This window comes from Hemiscyllium ocellatum, chromosome 12 (genome assembly GCF_020745735.1).
Source record: "Hemiscyllium ocellatum isolate sHemOce1 chromosome 12, sHemOce1.pat.X.cur, whole genome shotgun sequence".
In the NCBI taxonomy this organism is placed as follows: domain Eukaryota; kingdom Metazoa; phylum Chordata; class Chondrichthyes; order Orectolobiformes; family Hemiscylliidae; genus Hemiscyllium; species Hemiscyllium ocellatum.
Window position 1 is genome coordinate 20,201,066 of NC_083412.1, and position 22,798 is coordinate 20,223,863.

General features: G+C 40.8%; 1 protein-coding gene across 4 annotated transcripts in view; it reads left to right on the forward strand.

The window, feature by feature from the left end:
- The window catches only part of lrch1 (leucine-rich repeats and calponin homology (CH) domain containing 1), a 173,188-nt gene extending 158,889 nt beyond the window's left edge, over positions 1-14,299 (forward strand). For all 4 annotated transcript variants that reach the window (XM_060833363.1, XM_060833362.1, XM_060833361.1 and 1 more), the window contains one exon: positions 9,304-14,299. In XM_060833363.1, coding sequence (XP_060689346.1) covers positions 9,304-9,417 — 114 coding nt within the window. In that variant the 3' untranslated portion in view covers positions 9,418-14,299. The remainder of the gene's footprint in view (positions 1-9,303) is intronic.
- The last annotated feature ends 8,499 nt before the right edge of the window (positions 14,300-22,798 follow it).

A 22,798-nucleotide genomic window follows, 5' to 3' on the forward strand; every position in this document is an offset into this window, starting at 1 on the left:
TGTTTCTATATTTCTTGTCAATTTACTTTCATTATCATTTTTCTGTCTCTTCGTTAGCTTTTTAGTCATCAGTTGCTCATTCATATAGGATTTCCAAATCCTCTGGTCTACTACTAGTTTCTGTCACTTTGTATGCCTTGTTTTCGATAGGATGCTGTTAACAGCCTTGGTTTTTCATAACTGATTCATTATTCTCATTGAGGCTTTATTTTACACTGGAGTAAAGATTTGCTGGGGATTGTGAGATATTTATTTAACTGTCTGCCACCGCTCATTTTATTGACTTTCTCTTTCGTCTGTTTTCTCATTGAGCTTTAACAGCTTTATTTCATATCTTAGTAACAGAATGTTATGATTGCTAATCTTGAAGAGGATCCTTAACTACAAGGTTTCTCAAGAATCTATCACATTACCAGACTGAAAATTGACTGTTCCGGGTAGGTTCTACAAAGTACTGCTCTCAGAAACAATCCCTGATGTAACCTATGAATTTGTCTTCTGTGTTACCCTGGGCCATCTAATTTGTCCAATCAGTATCAGTAACTCACCCATGGCAATTACAGTGCCTTTCTTGTATGCCTCCATTGCTTCATGACTTATACTTTCTCCCTGCACTGAGGCAACTTTTCAGGGCCCTATAGACGACTCCCACCCTTGCTATTTCTTAGTTCAATCTGAACTGTTTCCACGTCACGATCTGTTGTATCTATATCACTACTTGGTATTTTATTGATACCTTACTTCATTAATACCACAGCACCATCTCCTTTTCCTTATGTTCCTATTTTTCTGGAATGTTGAATACTTTTGAGTATTGAATTCCTTGTCCTGGTCTCCCTGCAGCCATGTCTCTCTAATCACTATTAAGCCCTAGTCATTCATTTCTATTTCTGCCATCAACTCTTTTTTGTTGTTACAAATACTATGTGCATCTGGATAAAGAGCCCTAGGCTTTTACCGTTATCACTTATTCTGTTTCTAATTTCTGCTACACTCTTCTGCTTGTATTTTCTGCCCCTCCCTGTCAAACTTGATTATCATTCATCTCTTGACAACCCTGCACCTCAGTGCTCTAATTTCTTCTTGATTTTAAACTTTCCCTCAATTGAACCCTGCCATCTCTCTGTCAAGCCCCCAACCCCTCTGTTGAAGGCCATCACAATGGAACAGCTATCTCTTTCCCCAGCCCTAATAGAAATGAAATGGGTGGTGGTGATGTTGCTGGATTAGTAATCCAGAACTCCAGGCCAATGTTCTGGGTTTTTGCGTTTGAATCCCACTGTGACAGATGATAAAATTTGAATTCAGTAAAGTCTGGAATTATAAAAGCTAGCTCAGTGCTAACCAGGCAACCATTGTTAATTGTTGTAAAACCCACCTAGGTCACTAATATCCTTAAGGGAAGCATATCTGCCATCCTTACCTGGTCTGGCATGACTCCAGACCCATAGTAAAGTGGTTAACTCTTAAATGCCCTGTGGGCAATTAGAGATAGGTAATAAATGCTGACCTAGCCAGCAACATCCACATCCTGTGTGTGGATAATAAAAAGCAAAATCCATTTCTTCCACGCCTATTTTGGAGCCTCACATTTACCTTTCTAATCTTATTTACCCTCTGTGTGGCTCAGTGTGTAATCTGGAGATTTTTTGCCTTTTTGTGTTTAATGTAGCTGCTTAATTTAACCCAAACTGCTCATAATCCTTTAGCAGAAACATCTTTCTTTGTCCTGTCTGTGTTGTTGCTATCTGTGTGAGCGGTGACATCTGCATTCTTCCCTTTCTATCCCAAGTTCCTCTCCAGCCCAGAAGAGATGCCCCTGGATCTTGGCACTAGGGAGTCAGTGCAGCCTTTGGAACACTTTGTTCTCTGTTCCCTGGAACAATGAGAAATCATCTTAAAATTTGAACTAAGCCATTTAGGAGAGAGACCAGAAGGTTTATTTTTGTACAGCAGGTGGGGGAGATATTGAATCCTCTGCTCCAAGAGAGGTGATATTAATGTAGCTGAGTGTTCAGGACTGAGTTTGATCAGTTTGTTAGGTAAGGGCATATTAAGGGATATGAAATTGTTGCAGGATTTGATGGACAAATCGGGCATGATCGAACAGAATGGTTCAGCTCAAGCAGTTGAATGGTCTGTTTCTCTGTTCAGTTATGGGTTGCAGATTATTTGTAATTGGCCAACATAGAAGCAATTTTAATTAGTCCAACTTAAATGCTTGTTGCTTGCAAGAGCTTCTTGCCAGGGTTTTTCATTTATAGCTTCCTTTGATATGTTTGTAGCAGCAACTGTTAAGCTGTCTCATCTGTCATGTAGTACTTACAGCATCCATTGGAGGTGTCATGTAGTACTTACAGCATCCATTGGAGGTGTCATGTAGTACTTAGAGCATCCATTGGAGGTGTCATGTAGTACTTACAGCATCCATTGGAGGTGTCATGTAGTACTTAGAGCATCCATTGGAGGTGTCATGTAGTACTTAGAGCATCCATTGGAGGTGATGCAGCCACACAGTGTGCTAGGTGGATCCCATGTCTGTTGGTAAGATAAATGTGTCCGAGTGAATAGCAGGAAGTCCATGGATTTGCAATGTGTCAAGAAACAGTATGTCAGCTTTTTGTCAGTGTGCACCAAAACTCTACTTCCCTAAATATTCTAGCATATTTAGCATATGTATACATTTATAAAGCTTATCTTTTGAAGGGTGGGTTCAAAGCTGGTTCCATTCATTCTGATGTCCTTTTTGTCTCATTCTAACATCCTTAGCTTATTGCAGTTTTGGAGTTGACAGAAAGCTTTTGACCTTCATCTGTTTTTTTGAAGGGAAGTGTACTATTTCATTTTAAAAAGGTCTGTTTTTAACCAGTGAAATAGTGACTGATTCCAGTCTTTGTGGTCTTGTTTATTATAGGTTTGCCAGAGTTGACATTTATATTTTCTACTTTGTTGATGAGCTAATTGTCACAATTTGTGATGTTATATTGCTGCCCTCTACAAAGCCACATGTTTTTGTGTTTTAAGAGATGCAATAATTGATCAGGATTAAAAGGCATGTTTTGTGGCCTCAAATAGAACTTCAAGGCAATTGGTATTTTTAAATTTTGTGTTTTCTCATCTAAAACAAAGATTGAGGTAATGGCAGCAGGTGATTTATTCTATTCCCTGCTGTACATCTTATGAATTCTAATAATCATGATAGCTGGAAATCAAATTGTCACTAAATCTATCAGCACTTTCAGCTTGGGGCAGTGCAGGTCTTGGGTCAGAGCAGCTCTCTCATACCCTTATTGCTTAGTCCTCTGTGGAGATCCCAGTTGTCAGCTGATTGTTTTTATTGGGCAACTCTGGTTTGACTTCAAGAGACTGTTTAGGTGCAGCTCATCCAAACAAGTGAATAATTCTGATCCTCTATATGTTTGACTCAGATGGATTAGACTGTCAAACGTAACTGTACAATGCACTAAATCTCTCTCAAATGGCCATCTTGAAGTGTAAGCAGTGAGCACAGTGAATCAAAACCACTTTGGGAAGACTGAGAGGTTTGCTCAGGTTGGAAGGTGCAGAGATTAAGACACATTGTGCAAATATGAAGGGAGCGGAAATCTGGAGAGTAGGTGCAGATCTGGAGTTAAAGGAACCCTTGGAAGAGCCAGTCCTGTTTGATTTTTCCTGAGGTGGAACTGATACTGAAACTGATTTTGAGGTGTGTGACTGAGTTTGGTGTTTTATAAGTGATAGTCATTAACATGCCCAGAAAGAGTAGAGGGGAGGCTGAATGATTCTGTTGTTGGCCAGCCCTATGATACCTGCTAGTGGTAGGTTTACAGCAGATGTTGCAACCTCGTACCTCGCTTTGTGATGACCCAGACCCAAGCTGAGGCAGCTCCCCATAGTTGTTGCCAGGTTGGTGCAGCAGTGTCTGATTGGCATGTTTTGAGCATGTCTGGTCAGGTTTGTGGCTAGCATTCACCCATGCACATTATCTTTCACACAACAACTCAGCGTGCTTCTGAATAACAGTCAGTCAGTCACAGTCCTCTGCTCTGTATCTGCCAGTAGGCTTTTGTTTGTGACCTGCCACCGTAAAAGCCAGGGGAAGTTATCAGAGAAGTCAGAGTGTCACATCTGCACCATTATCTCATGGGCATTGGAATACTTCAGCAAGGCAGTTATGCTTCAGTTGTCTAGAGTTATATTCAGACCCCATCTGGTGTAGTGATTTTGGTTTTGGACATCAGGATGGACGTACTTTCCTTTGAGGGGGCACAGCACTTGTTCACCAAAATGGGACTATGGTTTAAATGGCTAAAATTACAAAGGCTGACTTCTGCTGTCCTTATGACATCCTGAAGTCGGACATCCAGAACAATCAAAAGACAGTTAGCCCAGGTTGCAGAACCTTGCCTTGTATTATTTTGTATTTATTAGATTAAAGAATGAATTGATGTATTTCAAATTGATAAAGGGGTTCATTAGGGTAGATAGAAATGACTTTCATTGCTGTGGGAGCCCAGCCCAGGGGGCATCATCTTAAAATTAGAACTGAGCCATTTATGAATAAATTCAGGAAGCACTTTTTCACACACTGAATCTGAAACTGTGGATGCTGAGTGAATTTAAATTTTCCAGCCTGTGATCTCTAGACTTTTGTTAGATGTGGATGTCAAGCACTTGGAGCTGAGTTGACTAAATGGAGTTGAGATACAGAGCAGTCATGATCTAATTGAATAGACTTGAGGGGAATGAATACCCTTTCCTACTTCTGAGTACTTTGTTTGAATACTATTATAAAACTACTCCCTCTTCTCAGCGGTAGCTCCTGCAGTCCACATGGAACCTGGCAAAATCATTTCTATATCATTTAAAGTAACTTAGATAAATCTTTCATTTCAAAACAAAAAATCTTCTGTTGGTACTGCACAAATTCTCCTGTGTAGCACTAACAGTGCAGTGCCAGCACAGTTGATACTTTATATCCCTAGATTTGAGTAAAGATGTGGTCTTAAATTCAATGCCAAACATTCATAATTCTGTGAATAATGAATTAAAGTTCCACGTTTTAGTTTGGGTCCATGTTTGCACAGTCAACTGGTTGAATGAAACCTAATATGCATGAAATAAGGAGTGTCTCAAAATCCTGTTTGGCTGAGACTCCATTAGATGAGTAGTTTTTACATTAGCCACTTCATCCATAGTTGCTTCTGCTGGGACGCCCACATCAGCATAACTTGGATGTGCCTTTCCGCATCATAAGGCTGAACCAGAAAATGATTTAAGATGTTGGTAGCCAGATGGACTATAAAAATCTCAGTGTCTCTGGCTTCACATCTTTCTAAGAACTATGCAGCAGCTTCGTGTTCGAGCAAAATAATTTTATCCCAACAGACCTCTTGGTTTTCCTTCTATGTGTCGTATTCAAACAGTGTTGGCCAGTTTTCAATTACAACTCTAGTGCAAAGTGATTACCTTTGGATTCAAGTGTAAAACAGCTCAGATCAAGACAACCAGGATTCTGCAGCGTCAGTATACATGCTTCATGTCTGCAGAAGGGACACATTAACCTGACAACATCTCAAACTATATTCGACCTTACTGCTGCAAAATATCATGTATTTTATTCCAGACCTTAGCCAGTGCCACTCTGTCCCCTAAATGATGGAGGAGAGCTGTCTCTGTAACATGGTAATTGATGTTCACTCATGGTTGTCCCATCCTTCCTGTTGCGTCACTCATAGATACACTGGTGATTGGGACCAAATATGTTGAGGAGCCACGGGCCTTGAACCCATTGTGGGACTGTGGGTAAACATAGTATCATCATTCCTGATGAAGGGCTCTGGCCTGAAACGTCGATTTTCCTGCTTCTCTGATTCTGCCTGACCTGCTGTGCTTTTCCAGCAACATACACTCAACATAGTGTTATCACTGCCCAGTGTATTGATGATGCTACAATTGCAGGGATAACAGCTGCTGTGCAATTCAGACCTGCTGCAGCCTGATTCCATTTCACTGATAGATATTTTTACCCAATCTATTCAGGCAAGTTATGACATCGAAAGGGTGGGACTTGAACCTGGGCCTTCTGGGCCAGAGATGGGGCACTACTGCTGCAGCACAAGAGCCTTCCTTTATTTATATTTTAAATATGGATGTCCACGTCATCTGCTGACTGTGCAATCCTATCTTCAGCCTGACCCAACACCTTCACCACGTTTATTTTAAGTAACCTACTCAGACTTGTCATGACCTACACAAAACCAACATTGCTGGAAAAACTCAGCAGGTCTGGCAGCATCTGTGAAGAGAAATGAGAGTTAACATTTCAGGTCCAGTGGCCTTCCTTGGAACACTTATGACATTCCTTTAGGGTAAGTGGAACTTAACTTTTACAATCTGACCCAGAGATGGGGACGTCATTACTGCCCCACAAGACCCTCCCATTTCACTGAGACCCCAATAGTAATTGACAAATTAGCACATAGCTCATATTGAGCAGTTAAGTGTCACTGGACAAACCATTTTGGGGGTGAACTGTTCTTAGCATTCCCTTTCCATTCAAATCTAAGCAATGTAGTCTTCCAATGCAGTGAGAGAAAATGTAGACATTTTGATCCCTAAGCCAATTTTAATCAATGTTTTGCTTGCCACTTTGTAGCTGATGAAATCTTACCTCAGGATAGTGGGTGAGGATTTAGGCAATGACTTTCCTCTGCATTGTTTCTGTGAGAATCAAGAGGTTTGACTGATCATCGCAAAGATTGACACAATTCTGCAGTTTCAGTTCTTTGAGTAGCTGCAATCCCTGTAGTCAGTAGATAGACGAGTTTGTGTATAATCGCATCTTCCCTGCTTCTCTCTTTCAGCTGCCATTTACAAACTGGCTTTAACTTTGGCAGAGCAGCTTTTGAAATGTTCCCAAGTCTGCTCCTCTTCACAACATGCATTAACACATTGAGAAAACCGTCTGTCTTACTGTTTTGTTCCTCGAAACTTGCTTAACAACTGCATCTGACCCCACCCTCCCAAAGCACTAATAAACTTGGTTTTTCTGGCTGCTTTTGTAGATAGGAGGCACTGTAAGGCAGCACGGTTTTTCGCATGCATGCTCCTTAACCCAGACTGTTTAGTTCTTATTTATACAGACTCTTGCTAAGTTTTGTATTTGTAATATCGTGCACTGTTCTTCTGTCCCGGCCGCTGCCCTTCGGATAGGCTGACATCTGCTCTCCGTATGACATCCTGCAGTCGGACGTCCAGAACATTCAAAAGACAGTTGGCGCACTGCTGGCTCGCTGGGAGAAAGTCCAACAGCCAACACCAGCCTTTCTTACTTGGGATCTATTTGGCTTTTGCCTTTTCCACGCTTGCTTTTTAGTGTTGCTATATATCACATACAACTGGAGTTCATTGATATAGAACATTGCATGTGCAGATTTCCTTGCACTGTGTGTATAATACGATTACAGGTATTTGTATTCTTATTAATACCCACTCTTCTCTTTGCTACTAACTCCTTTTGCCAAGCAGCACAGTGATCCTGAGAAGCTAGCTTTCTAGTTTCCTGTATCTCTGACAGTTTGCAGCTGGGTTATCCCAAGATCAGTTAAGTAGAGCCAAGATTTACAAACCTACATTGCTCTGAGCAACAGCCACTTCAAAACTGAGGGCTGCTGCGAAGCAAGTCTGAACATGTTGCACTTTTACTATTTTTAAGAACTTTGTGTACTACTTGCTATCAGTTACTCTGCATACTATGTCAGCTTAACATTTAAATGGTAATTTAAATACTTAATGATTCTGTCACTAGCTCCAGCATTGGGATAAGTTTGCACTGGAAACGGAATTTAAGAATTTTATTATCGGGGCCGCCCTTCAAAAGGGATGGAATTGAATTGTTGACTTGCAGTGACACCTAGTGCTAAGAGACTGATCCTATAACAATATCAAGTTAAAAATCACACAGCACCAGATTATAGTCCAACAGGTTTATGTGGAAGCACTAGTGTTTGGAGCGCTGCTCCTTCATTAGGTAGTTGAAGGAGCAGTGCCCCGAAAGCTAGTGCTTCCACATAAACCTGTTGGACTATAATCTGGTGTTGTGTGATTTTTAACTTTGTACACCCCAGTCCAACACCAGCACCTCCAAATTATAACAAGATCAACTTTTTCAAAAAAAAGTACATTCCAAGAGATCTTGGATGGCAGGGTGAGTCCTACTGGCTTGTAGGTCAGCACCTACCTTCTAGTTGGAAGTGGACTTAAGAGGATCTTAACCCAGGAAGAAGATGTTTCACTTAAAATACACTGTGGAGATTTGTCCTGTAAAAGAGCAAGTAAAATATTACCTATTTTCCACAAGTAACTAAAATTATGTTTTCATCAAATTACAAAGTGTTTTTGATATTGAAGTACAAACTGTGCCAAATGAAATCCACAGTGCAACTGTAAACTGCTTAGCTGGTCAGAATGCTCCCTGCAAATTTCCCAGTTTCAGTTCTTTGTGCAGCATATAGCTGGATATTTGCTTTGAGCTAGTAAATTAATATCACACAGCACATGATCTGAATCTGAACATAGGTAAGTGTTTCTGTTCAGCGCATGTGTAATATGGGTCACCTTGATAACAAAATCAATCTGATCTTGTGTAAATGTGGCTTGCTGAGTAGCACAAGGGTTTATGAAGTTGTGTACGTATGGCAGGGGAGAACAGGCAGGGCAGTCATTGGGTGTATTATGAATGTTTTGCATCTGGTGTTTGAGCTACTCACTACCATCTCATCAAACACTTGTAATAAATGCTGCCTTGCCAATGCTGGAGTCGGTGTGGCCCTTCATGAGGCTTATGTCCTGGTTACAGGTCAGTCAGTGATGTTGACTGCATTCTGACCTGGTTACAGGTCAGTCTGTGACGTTGACTGCATTCTGCTGGCTTCAAATTCCAGGCTGCCTCTGACTTCTGTCTGCCTGCTGTCAGATAGGAGGTTACTTAAGCTTGAGTAGTTTTCTGGACATTGCAGTAGCAAAACATTCCACCTCATGATGTTTGTGGGATGTGAAGGTGGGGGAATCTAAATGACCCTCTGGGCTCTTCAGACTCAGCTATTCCTCTGGATGTTCACCAACCAAAACAAAAGTGCCCAAATGTATGTATCCACCAATTCACCTCAGGTCGGATGTCTGAGGGTGCAACGACAAGCGACACATGCATTCACAGAGCTCTGTTTAGACATTTATGACTTTTAATGTTTCTAAAGGAATCTTTACTAACTTTCTTTGCCTTTTTATGTTACGTTTCCTTAGGAAAAACTATGTCTGCCCCATCACATACTAGAGGGAAAAGGGTTGATGAAAGTAAGTATGACCGTTCAAGCACTGCTAGACTGGGCCATAACCAAACCCTCGTTATTTTCATGAATCCAGAGTTGCATTGCCGCTGGCCTCAGAACACCCAACGAGTGCCACAACCTGAAGGCCCAAAGTGGAGACAAGATGTACAAGAAAAGGACACTTTTCATGACTTGACAGGTGGATCCAACTTATGTCCATTAAGACACTAGCATCATTTGTTTTGAAAATATAATGGGAAGCTACGTATGTTAAAGTATTTAATCAGTATGTTAACTTTGCCGATATTTACAGCTTTGCAGCAGTCAGGCAAAGCTAAGGTTTTTAAGTATGCTTTAATATATTAAAAAGAAATTTCCTTTCGGTGTGCTAATTTGTTTAGTTGCTATGATATTCCAATGGCTTTTAAGACACATTGTGAGAAAGTTTAGAACGTTTTCTTAAGTTATTTATATTATTTATTCAGGAGGTGTTTTACCTATCCATTTGGATGAAGTTGTAAATTTGACAAACTTACAGCTAAAACTGCTTTTTTTTTAAAAAGATGATAGGAACAATTTTATTGTACGGCAACAATCTGTGCATTTTAGTTGATGCTTAGTTTCACCTATCATTTTAGTTGATGCTTAGTTTCACCTATCATGTGATCCTTTGGCTTCCTGAAATGTGCTGGTGATCTTTATTTATGTGAAATGATTTACTGACGGGCTGAGCGGTCACTAATCTGAATCAATGTATGAAAAACAGCTTATCTGGATTGTGTCTCAGGGTGGTCACTGCTCCACAGTAAAATTGCCAGTGAATAGTTCAGTACCGTTTACAAAACAAAACTGACAAAATGTCTCTATCAGTTGATGATTGATATCTTCAGTGTGCTTCATTCCATTAGAACATTCCAGATTGTGTAACCTTCGACTGTTTAGATTAGTTGGTTAATTTGAGCTGAAGCCAATTTGATGTAAATTCTCCAAAGGGATATGCAAAGTGAAACGTAATCCTCATTCAGATGAGTAGTTTTGATTATAAAAGAGTTGTTGTCTAACAACAGAAGTTTGTGTGTGCAAGGAATGAATGGAGAGTTTTATAGTCAATGTACCTTATTGCTCTCATATTTGTGATTGAACTGGCTTGACTTAATAACTAACTTGCTTAAAATTTTTCACAAAAAAAGAACTCAGTTTACACTGTTGAAAGATTAATATTTGAGTATTAAATATTGCAATGATACCAAAAACACAGCCTAAATGACAAGTGCTATCAAAAGACCTATGGTCTGTTATGTGTATGTGAGCTTTAGTTCCCTACATTGTGCTGCACAGATCAATGCAATTCTCCCATTCCCAGTGTACTTGCTGTCAGTGGATTCAAGTGCTGCTTGAATTTCAGTTAACGCTGTCAAACTAGCAAGTGCCAACTAGTGATTTATTTGCCAAACCTTAATGTTCATATTCAAATTACTCTGATACTCTTGCCAAAATGGGAACCACTACAAGCTATGATAACACCCAGGGAGTCATATTGCCACCAAAAGATGCCAAGTTGTGAGCACTTTGACTGCCAGTCAGTTGAAATTGATTTAAAATTATTTTGTAAACTGCAGAATACACTACTAATAACATTTTTCAAACTCTCTTATTGCTTAAAGGTAAAGTGAATGAAACTTTGTGTCATTGGCAGTAAAGTTAATTAGATTTGCTAACCAAAAGTTAATTAGATTTCAACATAAAAGGAGATAGTTGGTAAAGAGAGCTGGTTAAATGAACACTATTTCAACTTTAAACTTCTTTTAACCAAGAAGCTTTTTTCTCTATAAAATTAAACATTGTTTTGCAATGGAGTAGTGTAGGTAGATGGGCTTCAGATTGGTTTCATAGGTTGGCACAACGCTGAAGGCCGAAGGGCCTGTACTGCCCTGTAATGTTCTGTGTTCTAATGCACTCTTACTAAGTAAATGGAAAGGAGCTTAGGTATTGGAGAATTGTCAGGATACAGATTATGGGACAGGAGCAAGGAATTTGCCATTGCATACTCTCCACCTCATTCTGAAGAGAAACAAATATGCAGAGCTCTCGAGAGACAGCAAGGGGTATGGAATTACCTGAGTTCCTCTTGCAGAGAACCAGCTGACTGACTGGCCTTTCTATGTTGATGAACTCAGAGTAACTTGACTTGAGTCCGTGGCCACATTCGATTGTGTGTAGAATCAGGGAGCCCCAGCTAAACCAATTAATGGAAATCAGGGAAAGCTTCCCATTGGTCAGAGTCATACCTGGCACAAAGGAAGATGGTTGTGGTTTTTGGAGATCAGTCATCTCAGCTTGAGGACATTTCTGTAGGAGTTCATCAGGATATTATCCTAGATCCAACAGTCTTAAGCTGTTTCATCAATTTGTTTCCTTCCATAACATGGTCAAATAAAACAGTCCAGCAAGACATGGACAAAATCCAGTTTTAGGTTGACAAGTGGCAAATAACATTTGTACCATAGAAATGCAAAGCAGCGACCACCTACAACAGAGAATTTCACCATTGATCCTTCACATTCAATTGCATTACCTTCACTTAATCCTCACTATCAATACCCTGGGGTTACCATTGACCAGGAATTGGGCCAGCATTATAAATACAGTGGCTACAAGAGGTTGAGAATCCTGCACCGAGTATCCCATCTCCTTGACTCCCCAAAGTTCAGCCCACCATCCAGAAGGCACAAATCAGGAGTGTGATGGAATACTCCGCATTTCTGTAGATGAGAGCAGCTCTGACAACACTCAGGAAATTTGACACCTTCCACGACAAAGCAGCTTGCTTGATTGGCACCACAACCCCAAGTACTCACTCCCTCTATCACTGATGCTTAGTAGCAGCAGTATGTACTATCTACAGGATGCACTGCAGAAATTCACCAAAGATCCTCGGTCAGGACCTTCCAAACCATGATCACCACTATTTAGAAAGATAAGAGCAGCAGATATATGGGACACTACTCCTGTAACTTCACGTCCAAGACACCCTCCGAACCACTTGAAAATATATTTCTTCAGTGTCACTGGGTCAAAATCCTGGAATTCCCTCCAGAATGATATTGTGGGTCATGGAGATTTACAGGATTGGAAAAGGTACTTTGGCCCATCATGAGACTGCCGGCCAGAAATAACCACTTATTCTAACCCCATTTTCCAGCACTTGGCCCATCGTTTTTGAATACCTTGGCATCACAAGAGCACATCTAAAAACCTTTTTACATGTTATTAAGATTTCTGCCTCTGCTACCCGTAGAGGCAATGAGTTCCAGACTTACACCACCTTATTAGTTTTTTTTCTCAAGTCTCCTCACAACCTTTGGCCTCTAACCTTAAACCTAAAGCTCTGGTAATGATCTCTCCATCTCGCAGAAAGATTTCTTCTTATTTACCCTATCTATGCTTCTCATGATTTTATACACCTCAATCATGCTCCCTCTCAATCCCCTCTGTTCTAAGGAAAACAATCCCAGTCAGTCCAGTTTCTTTTCTTAACTCCAACCCAGGCACCATCCTAGTAAATCTCTTCTGCCCCCACTCCAGGGCTATCGCATCACTTCTATAATGTGAATTCCAAAACTGCACACTGTACTCTAGCTGTGGCCTAACCAACAGTTTACACAGTTCCATCTCCCTGTTCTTAAACTCTGTGACTCAGCTAATAAAGGCGAGTGTACCATACACCTTTTTAACCACTTTACCCATCGATCCTGATAGCTTAAGGGGACTGCTGGACATAAGCACCAAGGTCCCTCTGATCTTAATTGCTTACAGCACATGGGCTGCAGTGGTTCAAGAAGGCAGCTCAGTACCACCTTCGTGGGCAGTTAAAGATTGGCAATGAATACTGACGCAGCCAGTGCCACCCATATCTCTGAATGAATAAAAAGGTTTGATAATACTAGGGCTGAAAAATGAACACAGTGACTGAACCAAAATCCTTTACTCCTCTTAAAAAAAACTTCCATCCCCATCTGGGCATTTCTGAGAAATACATAGGCAAAAATTTAACGAATTAAATTAAAAGTTTTGCTAGATTAATTAAATTAATACCCAATATCTGCAGTTATCATGATTGTTTCACTATCAGCTTTTTGTTGTTTCTATCAGCAGTGACGTGTAGGTCCAGAATGGTGCAGCCAGTCCGTGCCAGAACAATACATTATGAAGGGCAGTGGTGTAGGAAGGTGTTCAGTGTGTTAATGTGCACTATTGCAAAGGAAAAATATCGTCGACTTTCAGTTATCATGTCTGGTCTCGTGAAATCAACCAAATTATATTTTGTGACATATCACACCTGTTGGAAATGCAGTGGAATGAGGGAACTTGAAAGCCAGAGAAACCTATGGGTTTCACTGTCGTTACCTCTTGCATCTTAAAGATTGTTTCTGGAAATAGTACTGGATTGCGGTAAGTTTAGCTTTTGTTTGTTGCAGTGAAACTCAATGGGGAGCAAGGCAGAGCAGAGGAAGAGGGGATGTGCCTATTGGAACAGGTCAGAATTACAGTGAATGTGGCAGATCTGTAGGGAGTAGGGTGAAGCTGTAAGGTGAAGGATGGGTCTGTCAGGAAGTGTGGGGGTGCAGGGTGAGGCTGGAGGTAACTGGGCTGGAGGAAGGTATAAGAATGGACAACGCTACAGAGTGCTCTATGGTGATAAGAATCTGAACTGGATTAATTCAACTTATGTCTAACAATCTTAAACAGATGGAGCCAGCTACTATGGATTGCGATTCTGTATGTTCTTAGTGATATAGTATTTTTTTCTTCTTGGAATCCTTTCTATTACTGAATGGAACCATGCAAGAGGACCAATGTGTAGGTATCTAATTAAACAAATCAGAGTGACAGTCACAACAGTCACGAAAGGATTGTTTTCTATAAACTCATTTACAGCTGAAATTGTGCTGCTAGAAAAGCGCAGCAGGTCAGGCAGCATCCAAGGAGAAGGAGAATCGACGTTTTGGGCATGAGCCCTTCTTCTTTTCCTGAAGAAGGGCTCATGCCCGAAACGTCGATTCTCCTGCTCCTTGGATGCTGCCTGACCTGCTGCGTTTTCCCAGCAACACATTTTCAGCTCTGATCTCCAGCATCTGCAGTCCTCACTTTCTCCCTGTAAACTCATTCACTTCAGTTCATTAATGTGCCACCTGTCTGTTGTATTATAGTTTTACTTTGTAGTGCCCTTGAGCTCAGTCAGATTGTGGGTCATGAGACATAAAAATTCCATCAAGATAGGATATGATTTCATGCATTACACAGTTGGTACAAATCAAGCATTTCAGTTGTGCAAAATAATAGATATTGTCTTGGGATTGGATGAGTATAGTTAACTGGGGGCTGGGGGCGGGGGGGGGGAGCGGTATGAGAACGGATATGCTGCAACACAGCAGTGTCTAGCAGCATTTAAGCTACAGCATGAAATCGGAAAGCAGCTTCCTGATCCCAGATAAATCCAGATTCAATGTGTACATTCTTTAATGCAACATTTAACAGCTTGAGGGCCATTTACGTCACACAGTTGTGTCACTGAAATCTTAGGAAATAATGTCAAGCTTAACGATTTGTATGTTCATTATTGAGCTTGAAAAATATGCACAACATATTGTATTTGTAAAAAGAGTGCACATGCCAGAATCAAAGTAGTTTCTAATGAGATGCTTTTGTATTCAAAAAATAAAAGTTCCGATTTTAAGGACAGCCATGAGCAAGAATTGTTTACCATTGATTTTGATGTGTTTAAATGAAACAATAAAGCAGAGCACTGCAGTGGGACTATGCACTTAACTGGATATTTATTATCTGATAGAATAGGTGATGGTAGGAGAACCTTGTTTAAACTACACAGCTATTTTATACTATGGTAACACAAAGCCTAATGGAAGCACAATAGGTAGATGAGGAGAAATCCTGACTCTTGCATCTTAGAGGTGACAGGTGCTGTGAAAATGCAGTTTAGAGAAGGTGATGTATTTAAATGTATATAGATGACCACAGTGCTTTTTCTATTGACAGATTTTGAGTATTTGCTGTTGGAATGGCATATTGTGTAATCCATCAGGTGTTCATTGTTCACAGCTGGCTTTCAGCATGTATTATATAGAAAAAAGAGTATTGTTCTATCTTTTAATATTTTGTAAAATTGCAGTTTCTATCGAGTCATCAAATTCTAGAGCACCCAATTCTTTCTTGTATGGCCAAAAGATTTTCCGGTGTCTGTATATAATTTGCGCAATATATTTTGCATGTGAGGCCTATTGATGTTATCTAAGCCATTGTATATAATGTATATTATGTAGAAATTACTTTTATTGTAACATCAATAATAAAGCCATGTTATTTGCAAATTTTATGTTCTCTAATGCAATGTATTAATGCAAAATCATTAAGATGAAAAATATACTCTGAGTACCAAGAGGCCAGAAAGACTGTGGGTGAACACCTCATACAGTCTGTGTTGTAACTGATCACACCTGGATGTGGCACCTCTCACACACATGGCATCACAGGGGAACCAAATTATTCAGAAGGCACTGGTTGGTGACAACTTTTTAAAATATTAACAGTAGTTACTGAATTCTCCATGTCCCAAAATGTATATTTATTTACATCAAATGTTTCTTTTTGAAGTGACCTCAAAAATATCACTGCTGATTATCACACAAACCGAGTTAAGCTTGAAAAACTATGGACCTCAAATCTTAACATGGAATATAGCAAGGCAATCTAAACAGTACTATTTTAAATGCTGTGCTGAAGCGAAGTGATGCAGGTCTGTATGTACAGGCAGTTACTGGGTTGTGAACAGTTTCATTTCTAGAATCCATTCACAAGTTGACTTCTATGCAAGTTGGAGCACATTGCAGGACAATATAAAGGAGCTGTTTGTAAGTACAGGAAATGTTTGTGTGCTGGGACTTTAAAATTAATTGCTGCATATGATCGTGTTCGTAATTATGAGCGTTTGTAAATTGGGGTCCCCCTTGTGCATAGGGCATTAGAAGTGGCAGGAAAGATAGACAGAGCTGTTTATAAAGCCTAGAATACTGTATGGTTTATAAATAGTGGCATGGAGTAATAGGGGTGTGAGAAGTGGATGCACGGACTGGATGCATTAACGCCAGACATACTGATGGTGATGTGTGCATTTTTCTAATTCTGGCTTCTTGAGTATTCCTGATTTTGATTAGTCCATCATCGACACTATGCCTATGCTGTCCTGGTCCTAAGCTTTGGAATTATTCTGTAAATCTCCCAGCCCCTCTCCTTTCCTTTACCATTGCCCCTTAAAACCTTCCTCCATGACTAAGCTTTTCTTCAACTGTCCCAAGAACCACCTCAAGTGCCTCAGTATCAAAGTTTGTTCGACAACATTCCTGTGAAGCATTGTGGAATGGTTTACTATATTAAAGGCGCTACATTAAAAATATGCTGTTCCTTCCATCCCACTTAGGACTGACCCTGACTGACCATATTTTAACTATCTCGTGTATTTTGCATTTTAATCATCCTTCCCTCTTGTCATGTATTTTTCAATAAGGGGCAATGGATCAAATGGATCCGGTCAGTTGCTTCCAACGTCGCCTGTGACCATCACGCTCATTTTTAAAAGTAATTCTTTGAGAAAATGTTATGAGATTTCTAAATAGTGAAACCAAGTTGCACAACTACAAAACTACGAAGACCAGGATAGCAAGTTTGAAAGAGATTTGCAAAGTATTTACAATTTAACAATTGTTAACTCTGTCAGAAAGTTTAATCTGCCAAAAGTAGTAAGCAACAGGATCCTTTGGTCAGAATAATTTGTTTAGACAATCTGCAGATTAAAACAAGAACAACACATGGGTTAAACAGTTATTTGAGGGGAGTAAGACTTGGAAAGGATGGCTGGAAAGGAGCCTGAGGAACATTCTGTACCACTGAAGCCATATATGGCCCTTGTTTTGAGGCAATGAATTCCACAGTGTGAGACAAGCTTGCAAGTACCCATTGCAAGGTTGGAAGGTCTCTTTGCAGGTCAGCTAATTTGAAGACTGACTGAACAGTTCAACTCTACACCATTGAAAATAGTTAATCCAGCAAGATATGTTGGAACTGTGACGTGAATTTCTTTGTTTTTATGACGTAAATTAAAGTGCAACATATTTCGACAATAGCCTCAGTAAGGTATGCACATTGTGCAGTAGTTGAATTGTGCATGTTGATATTGAGGTGCAATATCTAGTGTGAGCCTGATTTACTCATTAATACATTTTGTTGCCATTTTCTAACTCTTCTGTCAGCAGTTACCTCTCTCTACCATCTCACTATAATTCAGGCTTCATTATTCCTTTGAGTTTAGACACAACTTATTTTATGATATCCCATCACCAGATCACCCATTTGACAATTTATTCAGACAACCCCTGCTTGAAAAGTTACAACTTAGCCTACGGATGCCTGATTCAGGGTTCGAGTGAATAAGCCAAGTATTTGGCAGAATCAATATCCATAATAAAAAGTTAAGCCGAGTGTCTAAGCTGAAACGACTGAGGAATCAGAAGCAAGAAATGAACCATAATTACAAGGAGGTATTGTGGGCTTTGAACTGTACATATGTTTGTCTGTTTGCTGTCTTAATAAGCTGCTCTCAGTTTTTACTCAAATCAAGTTAGTTCCAGAAACAAATGTAGAGGATTATAGTATATAAATGTAATACCTTTATTTTGTATTTTTCATAACCCTGAGGCATTCCAAACCACGCCTCAGCTAATGGAATGTTTTTGAAATTCAGTCACTACAGTTGATAGAAGTAGCCTTATTTTTAAGAGGTAAAATTAATGGGTACGAGTTCAAAAGGCATCAAATAGTGAAGTGTTGTAGTAACTTATAATATTACGGATCAAAGACTGAGGGAATTATGAATGTAAGTCCAGGGAAAAGGAAATTTTATTGACAACCAGGTTACTTTCTGCAAGGATCAGTTGCTAGTTAGGGAACTTGGGGATGAACTGTTTCACTTTAGGAAGCTGTTTTATTCAGGCATAACGGTAATTGAGATTTGGTATTAAATGAGCTAAGATTTAAGCATTTAAGTCAAGGCACCTTCCAATCCTATGTCCTTTGCAAAAACAAAGGCTGCAGATGCATGGAACACCACCTCAGGCAAGTTCCCTCTGAGCCACACACACCATCCTGACTTGGAGTCAAAATCCTGGAGTGCAGTACATCTCTCAGACCAGTGATTCAAGAAAGCAGCTCACCACCACCTTCTCAACGGCAAAGAGTTGGCCAATGACCATCCAAACATTGGGGGAATTTTCTGAAGGTCAATGCAAGTGTATAGAATGAACCACGTGGATAGTATTACCAACACGCTGGAGATTGGGAAAATGCTCGGATTAAGCACTTTTCAATGAGTAACAGGAAGAATGTACTTTCCCTGTTAAGAAACCAGTTGGTGACCTACCTGATGCATCTGTGCATTGCCAATTCACGGATATTGTTAGAGACTGAAAATGCTGAAAATATTCAGCAGGTCAAGGAGCACCTGTGGAGAGAGAAACAGGGTTAACGTTTCATCCTGATGACCTTTCTTCAGAACGTTATGCTTTTTGAATGATAATGCTGTCCTCTGGAATGAGCTGGACGCTCAGTGTTGCAGTGAAAACTGTCACTGACAGTACCAAGCTTCTGAATGCTTGTGATATGTCAGCACAGACATTACAGGCCTAATGACCTTCTGTGTTGTGACCATTGTATGATTGTATACATTGTGGTGGACTGCTTCCCTGAATGTCCTCAGGTACACCTGAATTTTCACTGACAGCTAAATGAATAATGGGATATACAAGCAAACAAGGCAAAGGAATGCACAATATAGGATAGGATACTGAGGGATCATGGGGAACAAGGGTGCTCAGAACATCATACTGCCTTCACTAACTAGACTTGGGAGTTATTCTGGAATTGTGTATTGCGGAGGCGATGGCCTAGTGGTATTACCAGAAATGTAGCAAATATTCTGGGGACCCAGATTTGAATTCAGATGGTGGTACTGGAATTCAGGTTTTAGAAAATCTGGAATTAAGAATCTACTGATGAGCATGAAACCCCTGCCCGATGTTGGAAAAACCTACCTGGCTCATTAATATCCTTCAGGGAAGGAAATCTGCCATCCTCACCTGTCCTGGCTTATAAGGCTTCTGTCTGCATTGTAAGCATTATATGATTCCAGAATGTGGTGATGCCCTAGCCAAGCTGTTGGCTTGGCATCTACCCTACAGTGTGGAAAATTGTCCAGGTATGTCTTGTACATAGAAAGTAGGTTAACCCAGCCAAGTACTGCCGCAGCAATCTACTCTCGATCATCAGTAAAGTAATGGAAGGTATCATCAACAGTACCTGCTTAGGAACAACCTACTCACTGATGCCAAGTTCAGGCTCTGTACTAAGCTCCTGACCTCATTACAGTCTCATAAACATGGACAAAAGAGCTGAATTCCAGAGGGGAGGGGAGGCGGAAGTTAACATTGAGGTTACATTCGACCAAGTGTGGAATCAAGGAGCCTTAGCAAAACTGGAATCAATAGGCACTGGGGGTAAACTCTCCAGTGTTTTAGAGTCATACCTGACACACAGAAAAATGGTTACAGTTGTAGGAAGTCAGTCACCTCAGCTCCAGGATATCTCTGCAGGCATTCCTCAGGATAGTACCCTAGGCCCAACCATTTTCAGCTGCTTCATCAATGACCTTCCCTCCATCATAAGGTTCAGAAGTGGGGATGTTTGCCGATGATTGCACAATGTTCAGCACCTTTCATGACACCTCCAGATACTGAAGCAATTCAAATGCGATAAGATCTGGACAATATCCAGACTTGGGCTGAAAAGTGGCAAGTAACATTCACGCCACACAAATGCTAGGTTATGACCATCTCCAATAAAAGCCAATCTAACCACCACCCCTTGACATTAAATGGTGTTACCATCACTGAATCCCCCACTATCAAAATCCTTGGTGTTACCATGGATCAGAAACTCAACTGGACTAGCCACATAAACACAGTAGCTATGTACTACCACCTACAATCAGACCCCACCACCCGAGATCTATTTCTCTCCCCACCCCGATTTGTGTTCTACAGAGACAGTTCCTTCCATAACTCCCTTGTTAGTTTTACGTCCCCCACCAACTCACCCTCTACTCCCGGCACTTTCTCTTGCTCCCACAAGAGGTGTAAACTTGTGCCCACACCTCCCCCCTCACCTCCGTCCAAGGACCCAAAGGAACTTTTCACATCCAACAGCGATTTTCCTGCACATCCACCCACCTGTGTCTGTTTAGTGTGTTTCAGGGACACATACACCCAACAACTCATCGCCCTGTGGCTGACTACTTCAATTCCCCCCTCACATTACCCCAAGGACATGCAAGTGCTGGGCCATCTCCACTGCTGAATCCAAGCCACCTGACAACTGGAGGATAAAAGCTTCATCTTCTGCCTGAGACCCATCAACCACATGGTATCATCATCGAATTCACCAATTTCCAAACCTCCTCTACCTCCACCTCATCCTAGATCCAACCCTCCAAATCAGTACCACCCTCTTGACCTGTCCATCTTCCTTCACGTGTATCCGCTCCACCCTCCCCACTGACCTATCACAATTACCCCCAGGTGCATCCACCTATCGCTCCACCCAACTACTTTCCCCTCACCCCACCCCCCCAATTTATCTCTCAGCCCTCTTCACCCTACACATTCCTGATGAAGGGGTTATGTCTGAAATCTTGATTCTCCTGTTTCACGGATGCTGCCTGACCTGCTGTGTATTTCCAGTGCCACACTTTTCAATTTTGACTCTCCAGCATCTGCAGGCCTCACTTTCTCACAGTAGCTACAAGAGCAGGTCAGCGGGTGGGAATACTGCTCTGAGTAACTCACTTCCTGACTCCCCCAAAACCTGTCCATCATCTACAAGGCACAGGTCAGGACTGTGATATAATACTCCCCAGTTGCCGGGATTGGTGCAGCTCCAACAACACTCAAGAAACTTGATACCATCCAGGATAAAGCCGCCTGCTTGATTGGAACCACATCCACAAACATCCACTCCCTCCACCACCGATGCTCAGTAGCAGCAGTGTGTACTATCTACAAGATGCTCAGTAGCAGCAGTGTGTACTATCTATAAGATTCACTGCAGAAATTTTCCAATGATCCTTAGGATCTTCCAATCTCATGACCACTTACATTTTGAAAGACAAGGGTAGCAGATATATGGGAATATCACCCCCTACAATTCCCCTCCAATCCACTCACCATCCTGATTTGAAAATATATTGCTATTTCTTCACTGCCGCAGGGTCAAAATCCCAGAATTCCCTACCTCCTGGGCATTGTGGGTAATGTACAACATGTGGACGGCAGCAGTTTGAGAAGACAGTTCACCATCACCTTATTAAGGGCAACTAGGGTGATAGCCAATGATGCTTATGTCTAACAAGTGAGTAGAATAAAAGAGAACCACTAGTTGGGTCAAATCTGATGTTCGGCAGTTCTGGACAGCACATTATAGGAAAGATATGATTGCACAGAAGAGGATACAGAGGAGATTTGTGAGAAAGTTGCCCAAACTGAAGAATTTTTTAAGAAAGATTGGATTGGCTAATGGCATTTGGCAAGGACTGGGGGTAGACTTGATATAAATGTGTAAAATTATGAAGGGACTAGATAAACTCAATAGAAAGCTCTTTTCCTTCTGGTTAATGGGTCCATAATCAGGGCATAGATTTAGTGTAAGAGATTTTAAGTGGTTTCAAATGGTAGTGCTTTCACTCAAAAATGAAGATGATCTGGAGTTCTCTGTCTTCAAGAATTAGAGAGCCAGAAACCCTCATAACATAACTTTATTTAAAAAAAACTTGATCATGATAAGTTTTGTGCGTGAAAAATCATGTCTCACAAACTTGATTGAGTTTTTTTGAAGAAGTAACAAAAGAGGATTGATGAGGGCAGAGCAGTAGATGTGATCTATGTGGACTTCAGTAAGGCATTTGACAAGGTTCCCCATGGGAGACTGGTCAGCAATGTTAGATCTCATGAAATACAGGGAGAACTAGCCATTTGGATACAGAACTGTTCAAAGGTAGAAGACAGAGGGTGGTGGTGGAGGGTTGTTTTTCAGACTGGAGGCCTGTGACCAATGGATTGGTGCTGGGTCCTCTACTTTTTGTCATTTATATAAATGTTTTGGATGTTAGCATAAGAGGTGCAGTTAGTAAATTTGCAGATGACTCCTGTAGGTCATGTTGCAGCTGTACAGGACATTGGTGAGGCCACTGTTGGAATATTGCGTGCAGTTCTGGTCTCCTTTCTATCGGAAAGATGTTGTGAAACTTGAAAGCATTCAGAGAGGATTTACAAGGATGTTGCCAGAGTTGG